At 50.9% G+C, this 18,217-nt stretch overlaps 1 protein-coding gene across 1 annotated transcript in view; it reads left to right on the top strand.

The window, feature by feature from the left end:
• GRIP2 (glutamate receptor interacting protein 2) overlaps positions 1–18,217 on the top strand; it is a 42,809-nt gene that overhangs the window by 7,797 nt on the left and 16,795 nt on the right. Inside the window, exons 2-13 of the mRNA XM_039254961.1 lie at positions 5,798–5,878; positions 6,139–6,274; positions 7,103–7,248; positions 7,865–7,951; positions 8,460–8,535; positions 9,752–9,897; positions 11,886–12,033; positions 12,142–12,311; positions 14,168–14,293; positions 14,629–14,778; positions 17,290–17,476; positions 17,959–18,104. Of these exons, the coding sequence (XP_039110892.1) occupies positions 5,798–5,878; positions 6,139–6,274; positions 7,103–7,248; positions 7,865–7,951; positions 8,460–8,535; positions 9,752–9,897; positions 11,886–12,033; positions 12,142–12,311; positions 14,168–14,293; positions 14,629–14,778; positions 17,290–17,476; positions 17,959–18,104 (1,599 nt within the window). The remainder of the gene's footprint in view (positions 1–5,797; positions 5,879–6,138; positions 6,275–7,102; positions 7,249–7,864; positions 7,952–8,459; positions 8,536–9,751; positions 9,898–11,885; positions 12,034–12,141; positions 12,312–14,167; positions 14,294–14,628; positions 14,779–17,289; positions 17,477–17,958; positions 18,105–18,217) is intronic.

Below are 18,217 nucleotides of genomic sequence, written 5' to 3'. Positions count from 1 at the left end.
GTTGCCTCAGTTGGTGGTGGCTGGTGTGAACAAGGGGGGTGGGGAGTGAGCAGAGCTGCTGGGGGTCCAACTCCAGGGGCCCTGGGAATGGTTTTGGGCATAACTACTATCTGATTTGTTATTTGCCACCTTCTGGCAAGGAAAGGGAACCTAGCCTTGGTCTGGAAAAGGAGAGTGATGGGGGAGCTGGGTAGTTTCTCAGTGGCTAGAACTGCAGGTGGTGAAGGGTTTCACCTTCCTGAGGTCCTGACTGTGCTCCGACCCTGACCTCATGCTAATCCAAACGAGCCCCAGCCTGAGCCCCACACTGACTCTAGAGCAGCGATGGTTTGGGGGGGCACTTCTGCCCCCTTAGGGGACATTTGGCAATGTCTGGAGTCATTTTTTGTTGTCATGAGTAGGGGGGGGGTGCTACTGTCATCTAGTGGCTAGAGGGCAGGGACGCTGCTAAACATGGTGCAGAAGGGAACCCCCCACCCTGTGGAATTATCCAGCAGAAACAATGTCAACAGTACAGAGGTTGAGAAACCTGCTGTGGTTTGACGGATTCTAACTGAGCGCTGACCTTGACCCAGCCTGACTCTACCCTGTGCTAAACCCTGATCTGAAAAGGACCCAGCTGGGATGGGATACCAGCTTCTGTCCCTTGCAGGGGGCTAATCCCTCTTCCACTCTGCTTTCTCTACCTCCACGGAGGAGGGAGAAGGGAAGATGGGTGCTGTGAGTCAAGTCTTGCCATGGCCAGAGGCTCAGGGAGAGGAGTGGCCTTTCCATGGCTGATGAATGGCCAAGCCAGAGTCTGCGCTCAGGCTGGGCTGAACCCTTACCACGGTCCAGGCTGGAGCTGCCTGAATGAGGGCAGCAGGAGGGCTCTTCAAAGGCAGGTGGGCGTGTGTGCAGGCTCACGTGAGGCCTGAGACTTGAGACATCACCCATGGGGCATGTCTGGTGCTGGAGGGGTGGCCCCTGAGTCACCATGGGAGAGCCTGCCAGCCTCATGGTTTGCCAGTTGTCTTTGCCAATCCCAGTCTGGTGCTGAGGAAGGGCCTGGTGAAGGAGTGTGAAAAAAATGACGTGGTCAAGGGGGCCTGGAATGTGGGGTGACATGGGCAAGGACCTGGGGTCAGGTCCTGACTTTTTGCAAAGGCTTCCTTGGCCAAGGACTTTGCCCTTCTGAGTCTCAGGTTTTCTCATCTGTCGAGTGAAAGTGATGGTAACACCTACCTCCCCCCAGGGCCCCCGTGAGAAGCGAATGAGTTACAGGGTATGGTGTGGATGGTTGGTGCCTGATGCGTGAGCTCCCTTCCCCTCTCCTGTCAGGGCATAGAGGAGAGAGAGTGTTTGAGTCAAGAAGGCACTGAGGGGAGCTAGGGCTCCTGGCATTATCACAGAGCAGGTAACCTGAAACCTTCCAGCTTCCAACTCCTTTGAGATGCACAGATAAACTCCTAGGAAATGAAGGGGGTATATTGAAGAGGAGGTAAGGACAGCCTTTGTAACCACTTCTGTCGATGTTGCATTGGAAGTCTGGCCAGTGCAAAAAGGCAAATGAAATAAAAAGTCTGGAATTTAGAAAGCGAGAAATCAACTGTCATTTTTCACAGATGACCGAAAAGCCCAGAGAATCTACAGATAAACTATTAGAATTAATACGGGAATTTTAAAGATCAGTATACAAAATCAACTCTGTTATTCTGTATCTGCAACAAATGATTAGAAAATTAAATTTGAACAACAATCCAATTTACAATAGCATTAAAACATATTATCTAGGAATATATATGCATATTACAATATATAGGAAAATATACATATATTTTACATTTATTTAATATATAGTTTTTACATTTATTTTTGAGAGACCGAGAGAGACAGATTACAAGTGGGGGAGGGGCAGAGAGAGAGGGAGACACAGAATGTGAAGAAGGCTTCAGGCTCTGAGCTGACAGCACAGAGGTCGATGTGGGGCTTGAACTCCCAAACTGTTAGATCATGACCTGAGCCAGAGTAGGATGCTTAACCGACTGAGCCACCCAGGTACCCTTAGGAATATATTTAATGAAAGAGGTACATGGTCCTTGTCCATGGAAGTACACAATATTCTTGGGAGAGATTAAAGAAGACAAAAATAAAGAATAGATAAGACCATGCTCATTGATTGGAAGACCTGTTATTGTAAAGATGTCAACTGTCCACAAACTGATCTGTAAATTCAGCACATTTCTAATAAAAAAAAATGAAGAGAAAACTGACAACCAGCAGAATGTGTGTAGGCTGATAAGCCTCCTTATTGGGGTAGCAGTAGGAATGAAGGTGCTTGCTGGTCTGGTACCCAAGGCTTGGGTTTTAGTAGCTTAAGGATACAGGAGATGATGCCCCTATACCTTGCCTAGTTGGAGCTCACACCCCAGCATAAAGCCAGAACCTTTAAAAAGATATACCCTCAGAGAAAGTGGGGATTTATCTACCAAGGAGATAGCATGTCTGTCTCAACTAGGTCTTGAGATTTGGGTTTCCAAGATGTGCCCCTTGTATCTGCTGAAGGTTGTAATTCACACAACTCCCCTGTTCCAGAATTCTTGAGCCAACATCTCTATAAATAGTGCCTTGGCAGGCACTGAGGGGAAGGAATTGCAAATTCTCTCTGGACCCTGGAGGGACCTGCCCTCCACGAGGCTGAATAGAATTCCCACAGATCAAACCCTTCGAGAGATCCAACAATTACTCACAATCCAACAATTACTGAACACACAAGGAAGTAGTTCACCATGAGTCATCAGACCTCCCAGACAGCAGAAACACCTTTCAAGTGTCTGAGATAATAGAAAATTCAGTAATAGATGAACATTGAAAGATTTAAAATTATTAGAGACCTATAAGGTGCAATAGATCAGGAAAGAACAACATATGACAAGGATATAGGCAAATGAACCAAACACAGCTTTCCAAAACCAAAATTGTATTCATTGAAATTAAAAACTTATTGGAATTGGGAGAATTGGAATATGGAATACATATTTTAATTAGTAATTTGGTAATTAAGGAATTTTTAAGAATATATTTATTTACTTTGGGTGGAGCACAAGTGGGGGAGGGCAGAGAGAGGGGGACAGAGGATCCAAAGCAGGCTTTGCGCTGACAGGCTGATAGCAGTGAGCTTGATGTAGGGCTCGAACTCACAAAACGTAAGATTAAGACCTGAGCTAAAGTCGGTCACTCAACTGACTGAGCCACCCAGATGCCCCAGGAATTAATTTAATTTTGTAAGGTGTGATAATGGTATTTTTGCTTTTTAAGAAATATATTCCCATTTTTTTAATGCATACTGAAATAGAGGCATAATTTCATCATGTCTGGAGTTTGTTTTAAAACATTTCAACATAGATAAAAATACATGGAATAAATATGACAATGTGTTAATAATTGTTAAAACTAGATTTTGGGGAAAGATGATTCATGATACCAGTGGTTCTCAGACTTCAGTGTGACAGAGAGTCACCTTTGCAAAACACAAGTTATTGCATCTGACAAAGGAACCCAGAGTACCTAAAAAAATTGGTAACAAGAAAACAACCCAATTTAAAAATGAGCAAAGGTTTGGATAGATATTTTGCCAATGAAGATGTATATGGATGGCAGATAAGGCAAAGGGTACCACATCGTTAGGGAGGTGTGCATTAAATCACAATAAGAAGGACACCTGCTGGCTCAGTCAGGGAGAGCACCTGACTCTTGATCTCAGGATTGTAAGTTTGAGCGCCCTGTTGGGTGTAGTTTACTTAAAAATAAAGTCTTTAAAAAAAAAAACACAGTAAGAACACAGTAAGAAACCTCTATATATCTGTTAGAATGACTAAAACTCAAACAAGCAAACAAACAAAACCAACCCTGGCTTTGCTGGCATTGCCAAACAATGGTGAAAGCAACCAGACCCCTCTTTCGTTACTGGTGGACCCGCAGACTGGTGCAGCCACTCTGAAAACCAGCTTGGCAGAGTTTCATGCAAAGTTAACCCCATCCTTACCATATGCCCCAGAATCCCTATTCCTGAGTGTTTACCCAAGCGGATCACAAAGTTATGTTCAAACAAAACTCCATATGCACATATTTATTATGGCTCCCTATGAAATTGCACCAGACTGGGAAGAGTGGAAATGTATTTCAACAGGTGAATGGCTAAGCAAACAGGTATATCCCTGCAGTGAAACATCAGTCAGCAATAAAGAGGAACAAATGGGCGCCTGGGGTGGCTCAGCTGGTTAAGCATCCGACTTCGTCTCAGGTTATGATCTCATGGTTCGTGAGTTTGAGCCCCACCAGGCTCTGTGTTAACAGCAAGCTCAGAGCCTGGGTCCTGCTTTGGATTCTGTGTCTCCCTCTCTCTCTGACCCTCCCCTGCTTACACTCTGTCTGTCTGTCTCTCTCTCTCAAAAATAAACATTAAAAAATTTTTTTTAATTAAAAAAGAAGAGGAACAAATTACTGATGCATGGAAAAATGGGAGCGAATCCAAAATGATTATGCTAAGTAAAAGAAAGTAGACTTACGGCCCACATACTGTATGGTTCTATTTATATGGAATTCTAGGGAAGCCAAAATTATATATAGAGAAAACAGATCAGTGGTAGTTGGGGGCTGACGCTCAGGCAGGAACCAGTTACAAAGGGGCAGCAAAGGAGAATTTTGGGGGTGATGGAAATATTCCAAATTTTGGTCGTGGTGGTCAGGACACATTTCTCAAAACCCAGAGACGAGCATACCACAAAGAATTTTAATGTTCATAAAATTTTAAAAATAGATGAAAATATAAGCTAGGTTAATCTACTAAAACAGGTACAAATGCAGATTGCTGAACCCCCCCATCCTCAAAGTTTCTGCTTTACCGCATCTTCGGGGTGGGGGCCTGAGAATCTGCATTTTTGACAAGTTCCCAGGGGACCCTGGTACTGCTGGACTGGGGACCATGCTTTGAAAACCTCTGCATTGGACTAATTCTGTTTTCATTGTGTTTGAAATCTGTGAAAAACTTCTTAAAGCATTAAAAAGGCAAAATGGCATTACTACAGATGAGACACATCCCAGAGAGATACAGAACTAGGAAATGTGGTAGATGGGTGACAGGTCATGGGAGATGGAATGGGAAGTCCCACAGAATATCCAGTAGGCATGTCGTAAGAGACAGGGGAAGGAAACAACACTTGAGGAAATAGTAGGAGAATGTTTTCTAGAAGTAAAGCTAAAGGAGGCCAACTTCTCTCTGGCTGTGTAGAATGTCTGAAAATATGAACTGTGAATGATCGAGCGCAGTCTTCAGGAAGGAGCACTAAGTGGGTCTGTTCATGCCGGAGTCGGCTCGTGGTCAGCCCTGCCTCGCATGTGCAGGGGTCTGCTTGGGAGAGAGCTGCCAGTCCTGGCGACTGTGCAAACACAGCCCCCAGGGGGGTGTCCTGATCCAGATGGCACGACTCCCCAGCTGTGTGACTGTGGCCTGAGCTGTCCCCCGTGGAGCCTTAACTTCCCTGTCTGTACAGTGGAGTGTGTTGTGGAGACGGTTACTTGCGGGATGGCTGTGAAGCTCCCGGTGTATGGTGGGTGTTCAGAAGAAGGTTATTTCCACCCAAGAGCAGAGATGGAGCCTCCTTTGTGGGGAGAGACCGGGAGGACGCCCCCAGTCGGAGCTGGTGGCAGGAAGGAGCCCTTTTACAGGTCACACCCATGAAGCGGAAGAGTCCCAAGGCAGAAAGGTTTCACCTGCATGGAAATGGAACTCAGGGCCTTTTCTCTTTCTTGTCTGCAGATGACGGACCTTACTCCAAAGGGGGTAAGGATGCAGGAGGGACCGATGTGGCCCTGGCATGCCGCAGACAGAGCATCCCGGGTAAGGAGCCTCTCTTCTCCTTCTCCTTCCTCTTACTCTGTCCTGGAGGCATAGATGGCTCAGAGTTGGGGGTCAGTCAATAACTTGCTCTGTGACCTTTGGCCAGTCACTTAACTTCTCTGATCCTCTTTGTGTAGAAAGGTGATCATCTTACCAGCATTTTGCAGCCAGGTGCCCTGTCGGTCTCACTCGTATCAGAACTGGGGGCCTGGAATCGCACCGCACTGCCCACTCACCGCTCCCCCACCATCTGTTGACAGAGGAGTTCCGTGGGGTCACCGTGGTGGAGCTGACCAAGAAGGAAGGTAGCACACTGGGCCTGACCATCTCAGGGGGCACCGACAAGGATGGGAAGCCCAGGGTCTCCAACCTGAGACCAGGGGGGCTTGCAGCCAGGTGAGGAGTGGGCTTGGGGGGCGCGGCAGGAAGGGGGTGGGGGCCAGTGGGAAATGACCAGTTGTGTCTGGGAGCACCCGAGCGCTCCTCGGAGGGAAGCCTCCGGTGGTGGCTATAATCCCAGGCCCCGGGCTCGTCTCTTCCCCTTCACATGAGGGGCTGACACAGGACAGCGTCCCATCTGACCAGGCCCTCCCTGCTTTCACACGTGCAGCTAACTCCCCAGGAGGCCTGTCCCCACTGGCAGACTCCTGCTCATGCGTCCACACTGCCTCTGGGACCCCAGGCCCAGGTGGCTGCTCTGCTCTGCTCACACGGCCCTGCAGCCAGTTCTGGACACACTGCTCTGGATTTCCCTGTCCCCTGACCTGTACGGCCCCCTTGGATCACTAGTTCCATGAGACTGGGGAGAGTGGGGAGCCACTCCGCTGTGGCGTCTCTGGGCCTCACACGGGGCAGGCGTCGGTAAGCATCCAGTGAACAGAAGAGTGGTGGTGAGGATCCAGGGAGAAGTCTAGGAAATAGCAAAGGAGGAGATGATCTAGCCACTCTGCAGGCCCCTCTGGGCCGGTCAGGGCCTTAACTCTGAGGGCAACAGGAGGAAAAGCGGGCGGGCCGGCATTGGGGGAAATGCCAGGCCTGGTCCAGGTTAGAACCCACACTCTCTCACTAGCTCGCTGTGTGACCCTGGGTGATGTCGGGCCTCTCTGAGCCACAGCTTCCCCATCTGTGAAATGGGGATGCAGAGATCACAAGGATTGAACAGAAGAGCGGGTGTGAATGTCGGCGCCTGTCCCTACGCATGTGCTCTGGCTTCCTTGCCCCCAGGAGTGACCTGTTGAACGTGGGTGACTACATTCGGTCAGTGAATGGGATCCACCTGACCAGGCTCCGCCACGATGAGATCATCACTCTGCTCAAGAACGTGGGCGAGCGCGTGGTGCTGGAGGTGGAGTATGAGCTGCCCCCGCCCGGTGGGTGCCCTTGGACGGGGAACTCTCTCCACTGCCTTAGTCGTGGGTAGATACAGCTCCCTCCCACCAGCACCTGGGAGGTGGGGACTGGCTGGGTGGGCGGGACCTGAAGACTGGCCCCAAATGCCTACGTCGCACCAGGGACTTCACCTGCACCTGCAGGGAGGTGCAGGGCCCTGCTTATAACCCGTTGTCATGTTTTATATTTAGCATCCAATTGCTTTTCATTTAAGATGGGGAGGGTTTGGGGAATGGGGGCTGAAAACATTATTCCCTGCCCTACTGGTGTCTTTACCCTCGCAGCTTGCACTGAGTACAGTGGGCAAGGGCTTAGCCCAGCTCTGAATTTTCAAAGTTGGTCTAAAGTCGTGAGATTTGAATGGCTGGAATTCAACCCTGGCCTGAGCCCTTAGCCATGATGGGCCAACCTCTGTCTATGTGGGGGATAAAGTGGGAATTAGGGTGAAGGATCCCTTGTAAATTGGGGCTGGGGGAGGTTTGCCTTCCCTATAATCTCTGTGACTGGTCACCCACTTCTCCCAGAATGAGCTTTGGGTATGTCTGTGGCCTGGTGGTGTGACTGAGGTACTCAAAGGAGCCCTCTATCTCTCCCCAGCCCCTGAGAACAACCCGGGGATCATCACAAAGACAGTGGATGTCTCCCTGTACAAGGAGGGCAATGGCTTTGGCTTTGTCCTCAGAGGTCAGTGTAAGAATCACACTTGGGGCCAAGGGGTGGGAAGGAGGCTAATGCTAATTGCATGTGTGAGCACATGTTTTGCTTTAGTGAGATATAGATCTAGATCTATAGTATATGGATAGATAGATCACTTCTTGCTTCTGGCTTTAAAGAACTCAGGACCATTAAAGTCAAATGTTAAATGGAAAAATTTACCAAGCAATGAAGTGTGCATGATTGCTGGGAGTAAGGTTGAGAACAAAGTCTGGAGCTGCCTAGCAACCAGGGCAAAAAGGGAAATAGGATTAGATCATAGGAGGGGAAGCAAGTCATTTAAGAGAGGATTTCGATCATGTTCCCTATGTTTTGTCCCAGCTTGGGATTTACGGTTGGTATGTTTAAGAGGGCCTGTGAATAGCAAGGACAGGTCCTAGAATAGTTGAGGGAGCCTGCCTAGGGGCTGAGTCAGGGCCTCTGGGTGTCAGGAAAAGAGTGGGTAGATGACTGATGACTCTTGTCGAGTTCTGTCCAGGGGGTGCCCATGAAGATGTACATAAGACCCGCCCACTTGTCCTGACCTACGTCCGGCCTGGCGGCCCTGCAGACAGGTGAGCCTGAACCAGAAGAAACCATACAGCCTTCCCCTGCCCTGACTATCTCCAGCTCCCCTGTGAAGAAGGCAGACTGGAAACCATTGTGCCCATTCTCCAGATGAGCAAACTGAGGCTCAAACAGAGGACACCCCTTGTTCAGAGGCACTTGGACTTGTTGGTGGAGCGGGACTCAATTCCAAACGGGAGAGACCCCAAGCTCTTTCCTCCCCAACATCCTCCTGTCTCAGGGGTGGGGAGGGAAGCAAGCCTTTTCATTATGTTCTTCTTCCCTTCCCTGGCATTAGAGTTCCCATCTGTGGAATGGGCCCATACTGCAGCCCCTACGAGTTGCTGTGAGATCTTAGGGTACTGTTAGCAGCGCCACTGTGGTCTCGGTAACAGCAGCGTCTGGAGTCCTGCTGTGCCACCCTGTCTGTCTCGGCCTCAGCACAGCCCAGAAGGCCAAGCAGGCAGGGCAGGGAGATGAGAATGTGGGAGAGGAACACATCCAGTTCCCGGCCCCCTGCCCCCTGACCTCCCCGGTGGGAGAGTCTTGGCCATTTTAAGAGAAGCCTGGAATGGCCTTGTCAGAAATCTAAACCCGTTCTTGGGACATTGGCTGTGAGGAGCTATTCATAGAACCTCCCAGAATAGCTTTGGCCACCTGTTGGGGCAAGCATTCCAGGGTGGAGATTTGACCCAAACCGAGGTGAACCCCCACTCAGGCCCTCTCCTGGGGCGCCTGCTGAATTTCTTCCCAGGCGCTTTTGTCACCAGGCCAGAATCACGGCTGAGAAGCCAGAGTGGGGTCAGGGAGAGGAGAGGGGGCTTCATGACGGGCAGCATGAGGCCCGCAGAGGCCCTGCCCCGATGCTGTGTGGCCCTGACACGGCTGGTGTCCTTTCTGAGCCCTGGCATTCTCCTGCATCCCCGGGGCAGCCCTAACTCAGACATTCTAGGGTTGAGCCGGGACTGTGGATTTATTAAGCACCAAGAAAGTGGGGAGATGTCAGAGCTGGTTGCTGGTGCCAGCTGCCTTTCCCTGCCCTCCTCAGTGATTCCCATAGACTCCCTTCTACATTCCTGCACTCCCTGTTCCCTCCCTTTCTCCTTCACCCACTGCCTGCCCTTCTGTGTCCCCTGTGCCCCAACCTTTCCTAGTGCCCTCTCGGCAGGGCTGGGCCCGGTGCTTGTGTGAGGCCAGGCTGGCTAATCAGACCCTTCTCTGCAGGGAAGGTTCCTTGAAGGTGGGTGACAGGCTGCTCAGTGTTGATGGGATTCCACTGCACGGGGCCAGCCACGCCGCTGCCGTGGCCACGCTGTGGCAGTGCAGCCATGAGGCACTCTTCCGAGTGGAGTATGACGTGACCATCCCAGGTGAGTTGGGGGTCTGAGGACTAAGGTTAGGGCAGAAAGAGGCCCAGGGCTTATAGGGGGGTGGGTAGCAGACACAAATCCTCACCACTGCAAAGGCTCTGTGACCTTGGGCTGGTCACCTAGCCTCTCTGAGCCTCTCTGGGCAATAAACACTGTGTGCCAGGCATTGCTTGAGGTGCTGGAGATCCAGGTGAGAGCAGTACAGACAAGGTCTCTGTTCTCACGGAGCTCACCTCCTGGTGGAGAGAGATGGACAGTAAACAGCATGAATCAAATACAGAAGGTGTCAGATAGCAGTAAGTGGCGTTACAGAAAAAAATGAGGGAGAGGTTGGGAAAGCCTACAGGAGAGAGGTGATGGTTGCCAGGCCAGGCTGGGTGCCCTAGACGGGTCACATTCAGGAAATATGGTGAAGATGCAGCAATTTCTTACTTGACACATCCCCAAAAGCAAAAGAATCAAGAGCAAAAATAAACTATTGGGACCTCATAAAGATTAAAAGTTTCTGCATTGTAAATGATACAATCCATAAAACTAATAGGCAACTTACGGAATGGGAAAAGATAGTTGCAAATGACATATCAGATAAAGGGTTAATATCCAAAATCTATAAGGAACTCACCAAACTCCACACCCTAAAAACAAACAACCCAGTGAAGATATAGGCAGAAGATATGAACAGACACTTCTCCAAAGAGGACATCCAGATGGCCAACAGACACATGAAACAGTATCCCTCCTCATCAGGGAAATACAAATCAAAACCACACTTAGGTACCACCTCACACCAGCCAGAGTGGCTAAAATGAGCAAATCAGAGAACTCTAGATGCTGGTGAGGATGTGGAGAAACAGGCACCCTCCTACACTGTTGGTGGGAATGTAAACTGGTGCAACCCTCTGGAAAACGGTGTGGAGGTTCCTCAAAAAATTAACTATAGAACTCCCCTATGACCCAGCAATAGCACTGCTAGGAATTTACCCAAGGGATACAGAAATGCTGATGCATAGGGGCACATGTACCCCGATGTTTATAGCAGCACTCTCAACAATAGCCAAAACATGGAAAGAGCGTACGTGTCCATCAACAGACGAATGGATCAAGAAGATGTGGTTTATCTATACCATGGAATACTACATGGCAATGAGAAAGAATAAAATCTGGCCATGTGTAGTAACATGGATGGACCTTGAGGGTGTTATGCTGAGCGAAATAAGTCAGGCAGAGAAGGACAAATATCATATATTTGCACGTATAGGAGGATTAGGAGGAACTTAATGGAGGACCAAGGAGGAGAAGAAGGGGGGAAATAGTGGGGGAGAGGGAGGGAGGCAAACCATGAGAGACTCCTGAATGCTGAGAACAAACTTAGGACTGATGGGTGTAGGGGGGAAGGGGGGAGATGGGCATGCAGGAGGGCACTTGTGGGGATGAGCACTGGGTGTTATATGGAAACCAACTTGACAATAAACTGTATAAAAAAAAAGAATGCAATCTTGCCATAAAAAAAAAAAAACACAAAAACGGAAATACGGTGAAGGTCAGTTCGGTCTGATTTGCTGACATTTGGACACGGTGACATGGATCCGGGGGAGGGGAGGCTGAGAGCACAAGGGGCAAGGTTTCATTTTTAAGCCACTGGTGGGGTTAATGGGGGTGCCATTTTCTGCGATGGGCGAAGGTTGTAGTGAACACGCACTGTGGTGCTGGTAAGTGTCAGGCTGTCCACACATGTGAGCCCAGTGTCGTCCAGCAGAGCCCTGGAGTCAGAGCACACAGAGCTGAGTTCCTGACCCTCCTCCACCGCCAAGTGCTTGTGTGAACTTGGACAAGGCCTTTACCTCCACACGTCTCCGTTTCCCCATCTGTAAAAGGGGTACAGTCATCCCTCCCCAGCAGTGAGGGTTAAGTGGAGATAGCAGAGTGAGGCTGGGGAGGCAAGCACTCCGTATTTGCATTTCATACTCTTCTCTTCTCTCATGTGCCAGATACAGTGGCCAATGCTTCGGGGCCCCTGATCGTGGAAATAACCAAGACGCCTGGGTCCGCCCTGGGGATCTCGCTCACCACCGGCTCCCACCGGAACAAGCCAGTCATTACTATTGACCGCATCAAGCCAGCCAGTGTGGTGGACAGGTGAGGCACGCTGGGTGTGCCGCCGTAGAGGCCAGGGGTGCAGAGGGGAGGCCGCCCGGAGCTCTCTCTGGATCACTAGCCTCCCTTGTCCTTCTCCCGTCCGGCCAGGAGCGGAGCCCTGCATGCTGGAGACCACATCCTGTCCATCGACGGCACTAGCACGGAACACTGCTCGCTGCTGGAGGCCACCAAGCTCCTGGCCAACGTGTCGGAGAAAGTGCGGCTAGAGATCTTGCCTGCTCCCCAGAGTCGGCGGCCCCTGAAACCATCAGAGGCAGGTGGGTCCCCTTGGGAGGGTCTGAGGACCCAAACCGAGGGCTGATGGGGAGGATCGCACAGGGTCCCAGAGGCCTGGGACTGAAGCCCTGGGCAGGCTAACATTTCCTGGAACAAACATCTGTTCCCGCGCAGCATCCTACGCTGGGCCGGTTGGGCAGAGAGACAACTGGAATGTTTGAGTTGACAGTCTGCTGGGATGGGTATCCCAAAGCGATTTCCATCACTCTTTGTATTAATAGAAATATAAAGGCTAGAGCAAAGGAGGGGACAGTCCATCTGTGCTCCTCAGAGCTTAGATCTGGGGCTCAGTTCAGGGTCCTCAGCAGGACCAGAGGAGGCAGCCAGTCAGTCAGGGGGCCCCAGAGAGCAGGGGGCTGGTGCTAGGCAGTCCAAGAGCAGAGGAGACGGGTGATCCAAGAGGCTGGAGAGCAGAGCTGAGCTTGGTACAGGGTGGCCAGGAGGAGGCTGCTTCCAGCTCAGGGCCAGCAAGTGCCTCTAGCATTCCGGACCTTGGGCTTTGGGTTGAGATGCCAGCCCTGCCCCAGCCGAACAGGTGTTTTGCATCTCTTGGCCTCGGTCGCCTCATCTGTAAATGGGAGTGGGGACCCTGGGTGCACAGGCTTAGGAGAGGTTAAACGAGGTCGAGCATGGAGTGCAGCCCTGGGGTGTGAATTCCAGCCCTCAGGACACAGTGTGGGCAAGGATGGAGTTGGGCCACCCCATCCTTTGCACGCCCGACTGACCACCTGGGAGAGAAAGAAAAATCCCCCAAATGAAATGTGGGGAGTGAGCTGTTGGGGAGGGTCCATCTCTGTGGTCTCTGCCAGGGTCTGAAAAGGCCGCATCAAGCCCTAGCCAGGGCCTGATCCTGGAGGCTTTGGGGCTTGAACTGCAGTCACCCTTTCTCACATCATGGAGGGAGCACCTGTTATGGGTTGGAGGTTCCCACAGGGCCCCCCATTTCATCTCCAGGACAAGTCCCTGAGCTCAGTATTGCTGCTGCCCCACTGCCCAGTGGTAGTTGAGGCTCAAGAGAAGTGAGGTTTCAGGCCCTGTGTGCCCTCCCAGTGTGGGGAGGGAGGTGCTGCATAGGGGGTGGAGTCACTGGGCTGGGTTGGCCAGGTTCTCACTCATCCATCCATGGACACGGACACATTGCACCAGAGGCTGGAGCCCCAATGCCCCCCAGCAGAAGGAGGAGCCAAGGCAGGACCTGGGGCAGTGGGTTTGGAAGATCAGGTGGGGCAGGGGTAGGGGGGAGGCAGGATCCCTGGAGGCCTGTAGGAAGCAGATGAAGAATACAAAGAATTCATCTGGCAGGGGGTGGGGGGGGGGCAGAGGAGCCTGTGGAAGTTTGGCTGGGGGGCAAGCCACCCAGAGCAGTGTCAGGCTGCAATGCAGGTGTGAGCAAACCTCGGCCAGCTCCTCCGCCCTGCAGCATAGGCTGCCTCTGAGAGCCCAGCGCGGGGTGGAAACAGCCCAGCCCTAGTGCCCCCGTGTGCTCAGCCCCTGGCCAGGGCCTCCCGGGCCACAGCACCGCGGCAGATCCCAAAGGCACAGGGGCCCCGCGGTGTCTGCCCGCTGCACCGCTCAAAGCTGATGGGCAGTGAGGCCTCCCATCCTCACTGCTGCCTGGCTGAGCGCTGAGCACAATACCAGGCACGTAGTGGGGTTGTTCAGGACGTATGAGTGCAGTCTGAGTGCCTGGCTTGGCTCCGGGGAAACTCGGGCTGTCTGGTCCTGCTTTCCTCACTTATCTTGCACGTGGGAGCCTGGCATCCAAAGGGGCATGGTGAGTCCAGACCCGCTCAGTCCCTAACACCCACACCTCTCTCTCCTCTTCCTTGGGTCACAGTGAAGGTGCAGAGGAGTGAGCAGCCACATCGCTGGGACCCCTGCGTGCTCTCCTGCCACAGCCCGCGGCCCGGCCACTGCAGGACGCCCACCTGGGCCACGCCTGCTGGCCAGGACCAGAGCCGATGTAATGTGCCCAACTTACTGTGGCTTGTGCATGTTTCATAGGGGAGGAAGCCAAGACTCCGAGAAATGAGGGCTCTGCCTGCCATTACCTAGCACATTAGTGACGAGATGAGCTCTATCTATTCCTAGCAGCTGGGTTTCACCAGCTCCGGGAAAACCCTGCGGTCTTTGAGGCCCAGAGTGGGAGAGCCTTGCCTGAGGTCACACAGCCGGTGGTTGAGGTGAAAGGGGGAATGCGTCCCCCATCTCCCTGTGCTGGGGTGGCTGTCTGGCACCCAGTGTGTGACAGGCGAGGGCCCTTCTGGGATTCACAGGGCTGTGCTCTCATCTCCCCAGCCTTGTCCTCGACTCCCTTTTCCTCGCCGACCATGAATCATGCCTTTACCTGCACCAACCCCAGCACCCTTCCCCGTGGATCCCACCCCATGAGCCCCCGGACCACGATGGGGCGGAGGAGGCAGCGAAGAAGGGAACACAAGAGCTCATGTAAGTAAGCCATGGTCTCTTCCCTCCTCTCCGGGCAACTTGTACGCCTGATCCTGAGAGATTTGTTGCAGGATGAGGGTATTTGGGGCAGGGCCCCAGTTGTGTGTCTATGGGGTCGTTAAATAGCATGAGTGGTACGCCAGGCTTCCTTGGATGGTTGTGCAGTGTACAAGGACGCACCTGACGAGCGCCAGTTACTTTGTACATTGTAGTCTTGTATTTGTGTTAGGGAAAATTCCCAGCAGGTGATGGGACTCACCATCAAAGAGGCACCTCACCACAAAGTGCCTTGAGGAAAGGCTACCTTTTCAGATTTGTACAGAGGTCTTGCAGTAACTCCCTTTCACTTTCTTTCATTCTGGATTCATTCTGATCCATTCGAGCAGAAAGTGTGAGTGTGGTGTGGCTACTTCTTTACTGCTTCTCTGACATTTTGTATTTCCCCTGAGACAAAGACATGTAGGCTTGAGACTAGCCATCCAGTATGAGATAATTTTCACATTTGGTATATATGTAGACATATAGACATACACACATATATACACACACATATATATTTCTACTTATCTTTTGTTCATAGGAACTTCTGTTTACGATCACTGTATATGTAGTTCCCTTTTGAAATATAGGTGTAAGTATTTTAAAAAGTGAATAAATGTAAAGACAGATAGTAGTGAATGATCATGCAGGAGACATGTGGAAGTAGCAAAAGTCACGAGAAGGCCAAGAATTTTGAAGTCTTTCCTGGGAAAAGTCCTTCCTTTGTTGATGCAGAGAGTTTATCTAGCCTTCTGCTCTGTGAGTTGCAAAGGCCTCCAGGAAGGACTGAAGGTTAAACTGGGCCATTTGGAATTGAACCAGGTGAGGGAAAAGAGGAATACAAGTCCCCTGGAAAGAATCTAAATATGGCTATGAGCTTCCTGGAAGCCAAGGTGAAAATGGAAACAGATTTTAGAGTCAGATGAGAGATAAAATACATCTTTGTCAACCAACAAAGCTGAAGGCGTGTAGGTAAAAAGGTTCAGAAATGCTGTTCATAGGCAGGGGCGTGTGGAGGCTGAGGGCTCTTGGGACCCCTTTACCTTTCCCTTTCCTAAGATGGACGACTAATAAAGTGTTGTTATTATTATTATTGATGATAACAATTAATTAGTTAAACATTTTGAACACTTCCTATGTACCAAGCACCATTCTTATAATTAGGGACTTAACTATGAGAATAAAATAAATATAGTAATAAAACATATGCAACAATACAATATATGACACATATTGTAATGTGTGATATAAAATATAACAAAATAGTAATAGACAGTAGCATAATAGAAGTCATAATAGAATTAAATATATTAAGTTATATTTAATAAATGATATCCAATATTCCTATTAGTAATACAGGTATATTTTATATATGGAATATAAAACAAAATATATTAAGTAACATAATATATCAAACAGATATAACATTTTCATATGACCCAGCAATCCCACATTAGTATATGCCCAAGAGAAATGAAAATATATGTCACGTCCACCCAAAAACTTATACACAAATATTCATAGCACTAGTATTCATTTTGGCCAAAAGATGGAAACAACCCAGATGTCCATCAAGAGATGAGTGGATAAGGGCTCAGTTGGTTGAGCAGCCAACTTTCGATTTTGGCTCAGATAGTGATCCCAGGGTCGTGGGATCGAGCCCTGCACTGGACTCCTTGCTGAGCATGGAGCCTGCTTGCGATTCTCTCTCCCTCTACCTGTGCCCTTCTCCTGCTTGCACGCTCTCGCTCTCTCTCTCTCTCAAAAAAAAAAAAAAAAAAGAAAAAAGAAAAAAAGACGAATGGTTAAAGAAAATATGCATATTCATTCTGTGGGATGTTGGTGAGCCTTAGAAAGGAGAACTTTGACAACATGGCACTTAGTGCAAGAAAGCAGATACAAAAGACCACATAGGATTGCATTTACAGGGAGTGTGCAGAATAGGCAAGTCCACAGAGAAGATAGATCGGGGGCTGCTGAGGGCCGGAGAGATGGAAGGATTTGGAGCACTGGCTGAAGGGAACGGGGTTTCCTTCTGAGGTGATGAAAGGGTTCTATGATTGATTGCGCTGATGGTTGTACCACTTTGTTAATATACGAAAACACACTATGTGGTATGCTTGAAATTGAAATACTATGGTAGGTGAATAGTATCTCAATAAAGCCGTTACCAAAAATAGCATACTATGTACTGTGGTGTGATAACAGCATCGGAACAGCATTGATGTCCTTGGAACCTCTGTTTTGCGACACAGCAGTCCTGGGAGCGGTCTCCCTAATCCTGGTCATGGCCCTGCTGGGTGGGAACCCCCTGTGTTCAGATGAGGAGACTGCTGCCCAGAATGGGCTGCGACGCCCTGGCCCGCTCACTTGCCTGGCTGATCCAGGTCCCTGAGCCCAGGGATGGGTTGGTTCTGGCCAGAAGGGCTCTCTGGGACTGCTCACCGAACAGCCATGCCCCCTGCCTTGCAGTGTCACTGGCCTCCAGCACGGTGGGGCCAGGGGGGCAGATCGTGCACACGGAAACCACGGAGGTCGTGCTCTGCGGAGGGCCCCTCACCGGCTTCGGTCTCCAGCTCCAGGGTGGCATCTTTGCCACAGAGACCCTGTCCTCCCCTCCTCTTGTGCGCTTCATTGAGCCCGACAGCCCGGCAGAGAGGTGAGCCAGCTTCCCCCACCCCACTGGGCCCACCGCTCTCCAACTCGGGGCTCACAGACAGCCGGGGAAACTGAGTCACACGCCGAGCCTGGCTTCACAAGTGTATCTCACTTCACCATCCCATCCGCTGCATCATCAGCCCCACTTTACAGATGAGGAAACCGAGGCAGATAAGGTGATTCATTGGCCCAGGGTCATGCAGCTTGTGAGTGACCTGGGACTTGAACCCATGTCTGTCTGAAGTCAGAGTCCTCTGTATGCACATCTCCTAAGGCACGGCCTCATCCCCTGGGGCAGACAGAAAAGCTGAGGCCTGGCAAGCTCACTCCCTCAGCCAGAGTCACATGGTAAATGGCCTGAGGATCTATAGCTGGTACAGGGCAGAGCTGTGAGTCACGCCCCACGCCCGCCCCTGCATGGCGTGCCTGTCCTCCGTGATGGTAACACAGTTTCTTCTCTCTGCGTGGCCACCCGGGACTCAGGTGTGGGCTGCTGCAGGTGGGTGACCGTGTCCTGTCCATTAATGGCATCGCCACCGAGGACGGGACGATGGAGGAAGCCAACCAGCTGCTGCGGGACGCGGCGCTGGCCCACAAGGTCGTGTTGGAGGTCGAGTTTGATGTGGCAGGTGAGTGGGTGTCCCTGCCTTCCTCCTCACCCTGTGGGACCGTGTGCTCCTTCCTCTCTGTATCCAGCTCTTGCTGGTGCACATGCTCTTCCACCCCCCCCCCCCCCCCGCGC

This window comes from Hyaena hyaena, unplaced genomic scaffold (assembly GCF_003009895.1).
Source record: "Hyaena hyaena isolate Hyena2069 unplaced genomic scaffold, ASM300989v1 scaffold_501, whole genome shotgun sequence".
NCBI classification, from domain to species: domain Eukaryota; kingdom Metazoa; phylum Chordata; class Mammalia; order Carnivora; family Hyaenidae; genus Hyaena; species Hyaena hyaena.
The sequence above is the reverse complement of the archived record's forward strand: the minus strand, read 5'-3'. Positions and strand labels throughout refer to the sequence as shown.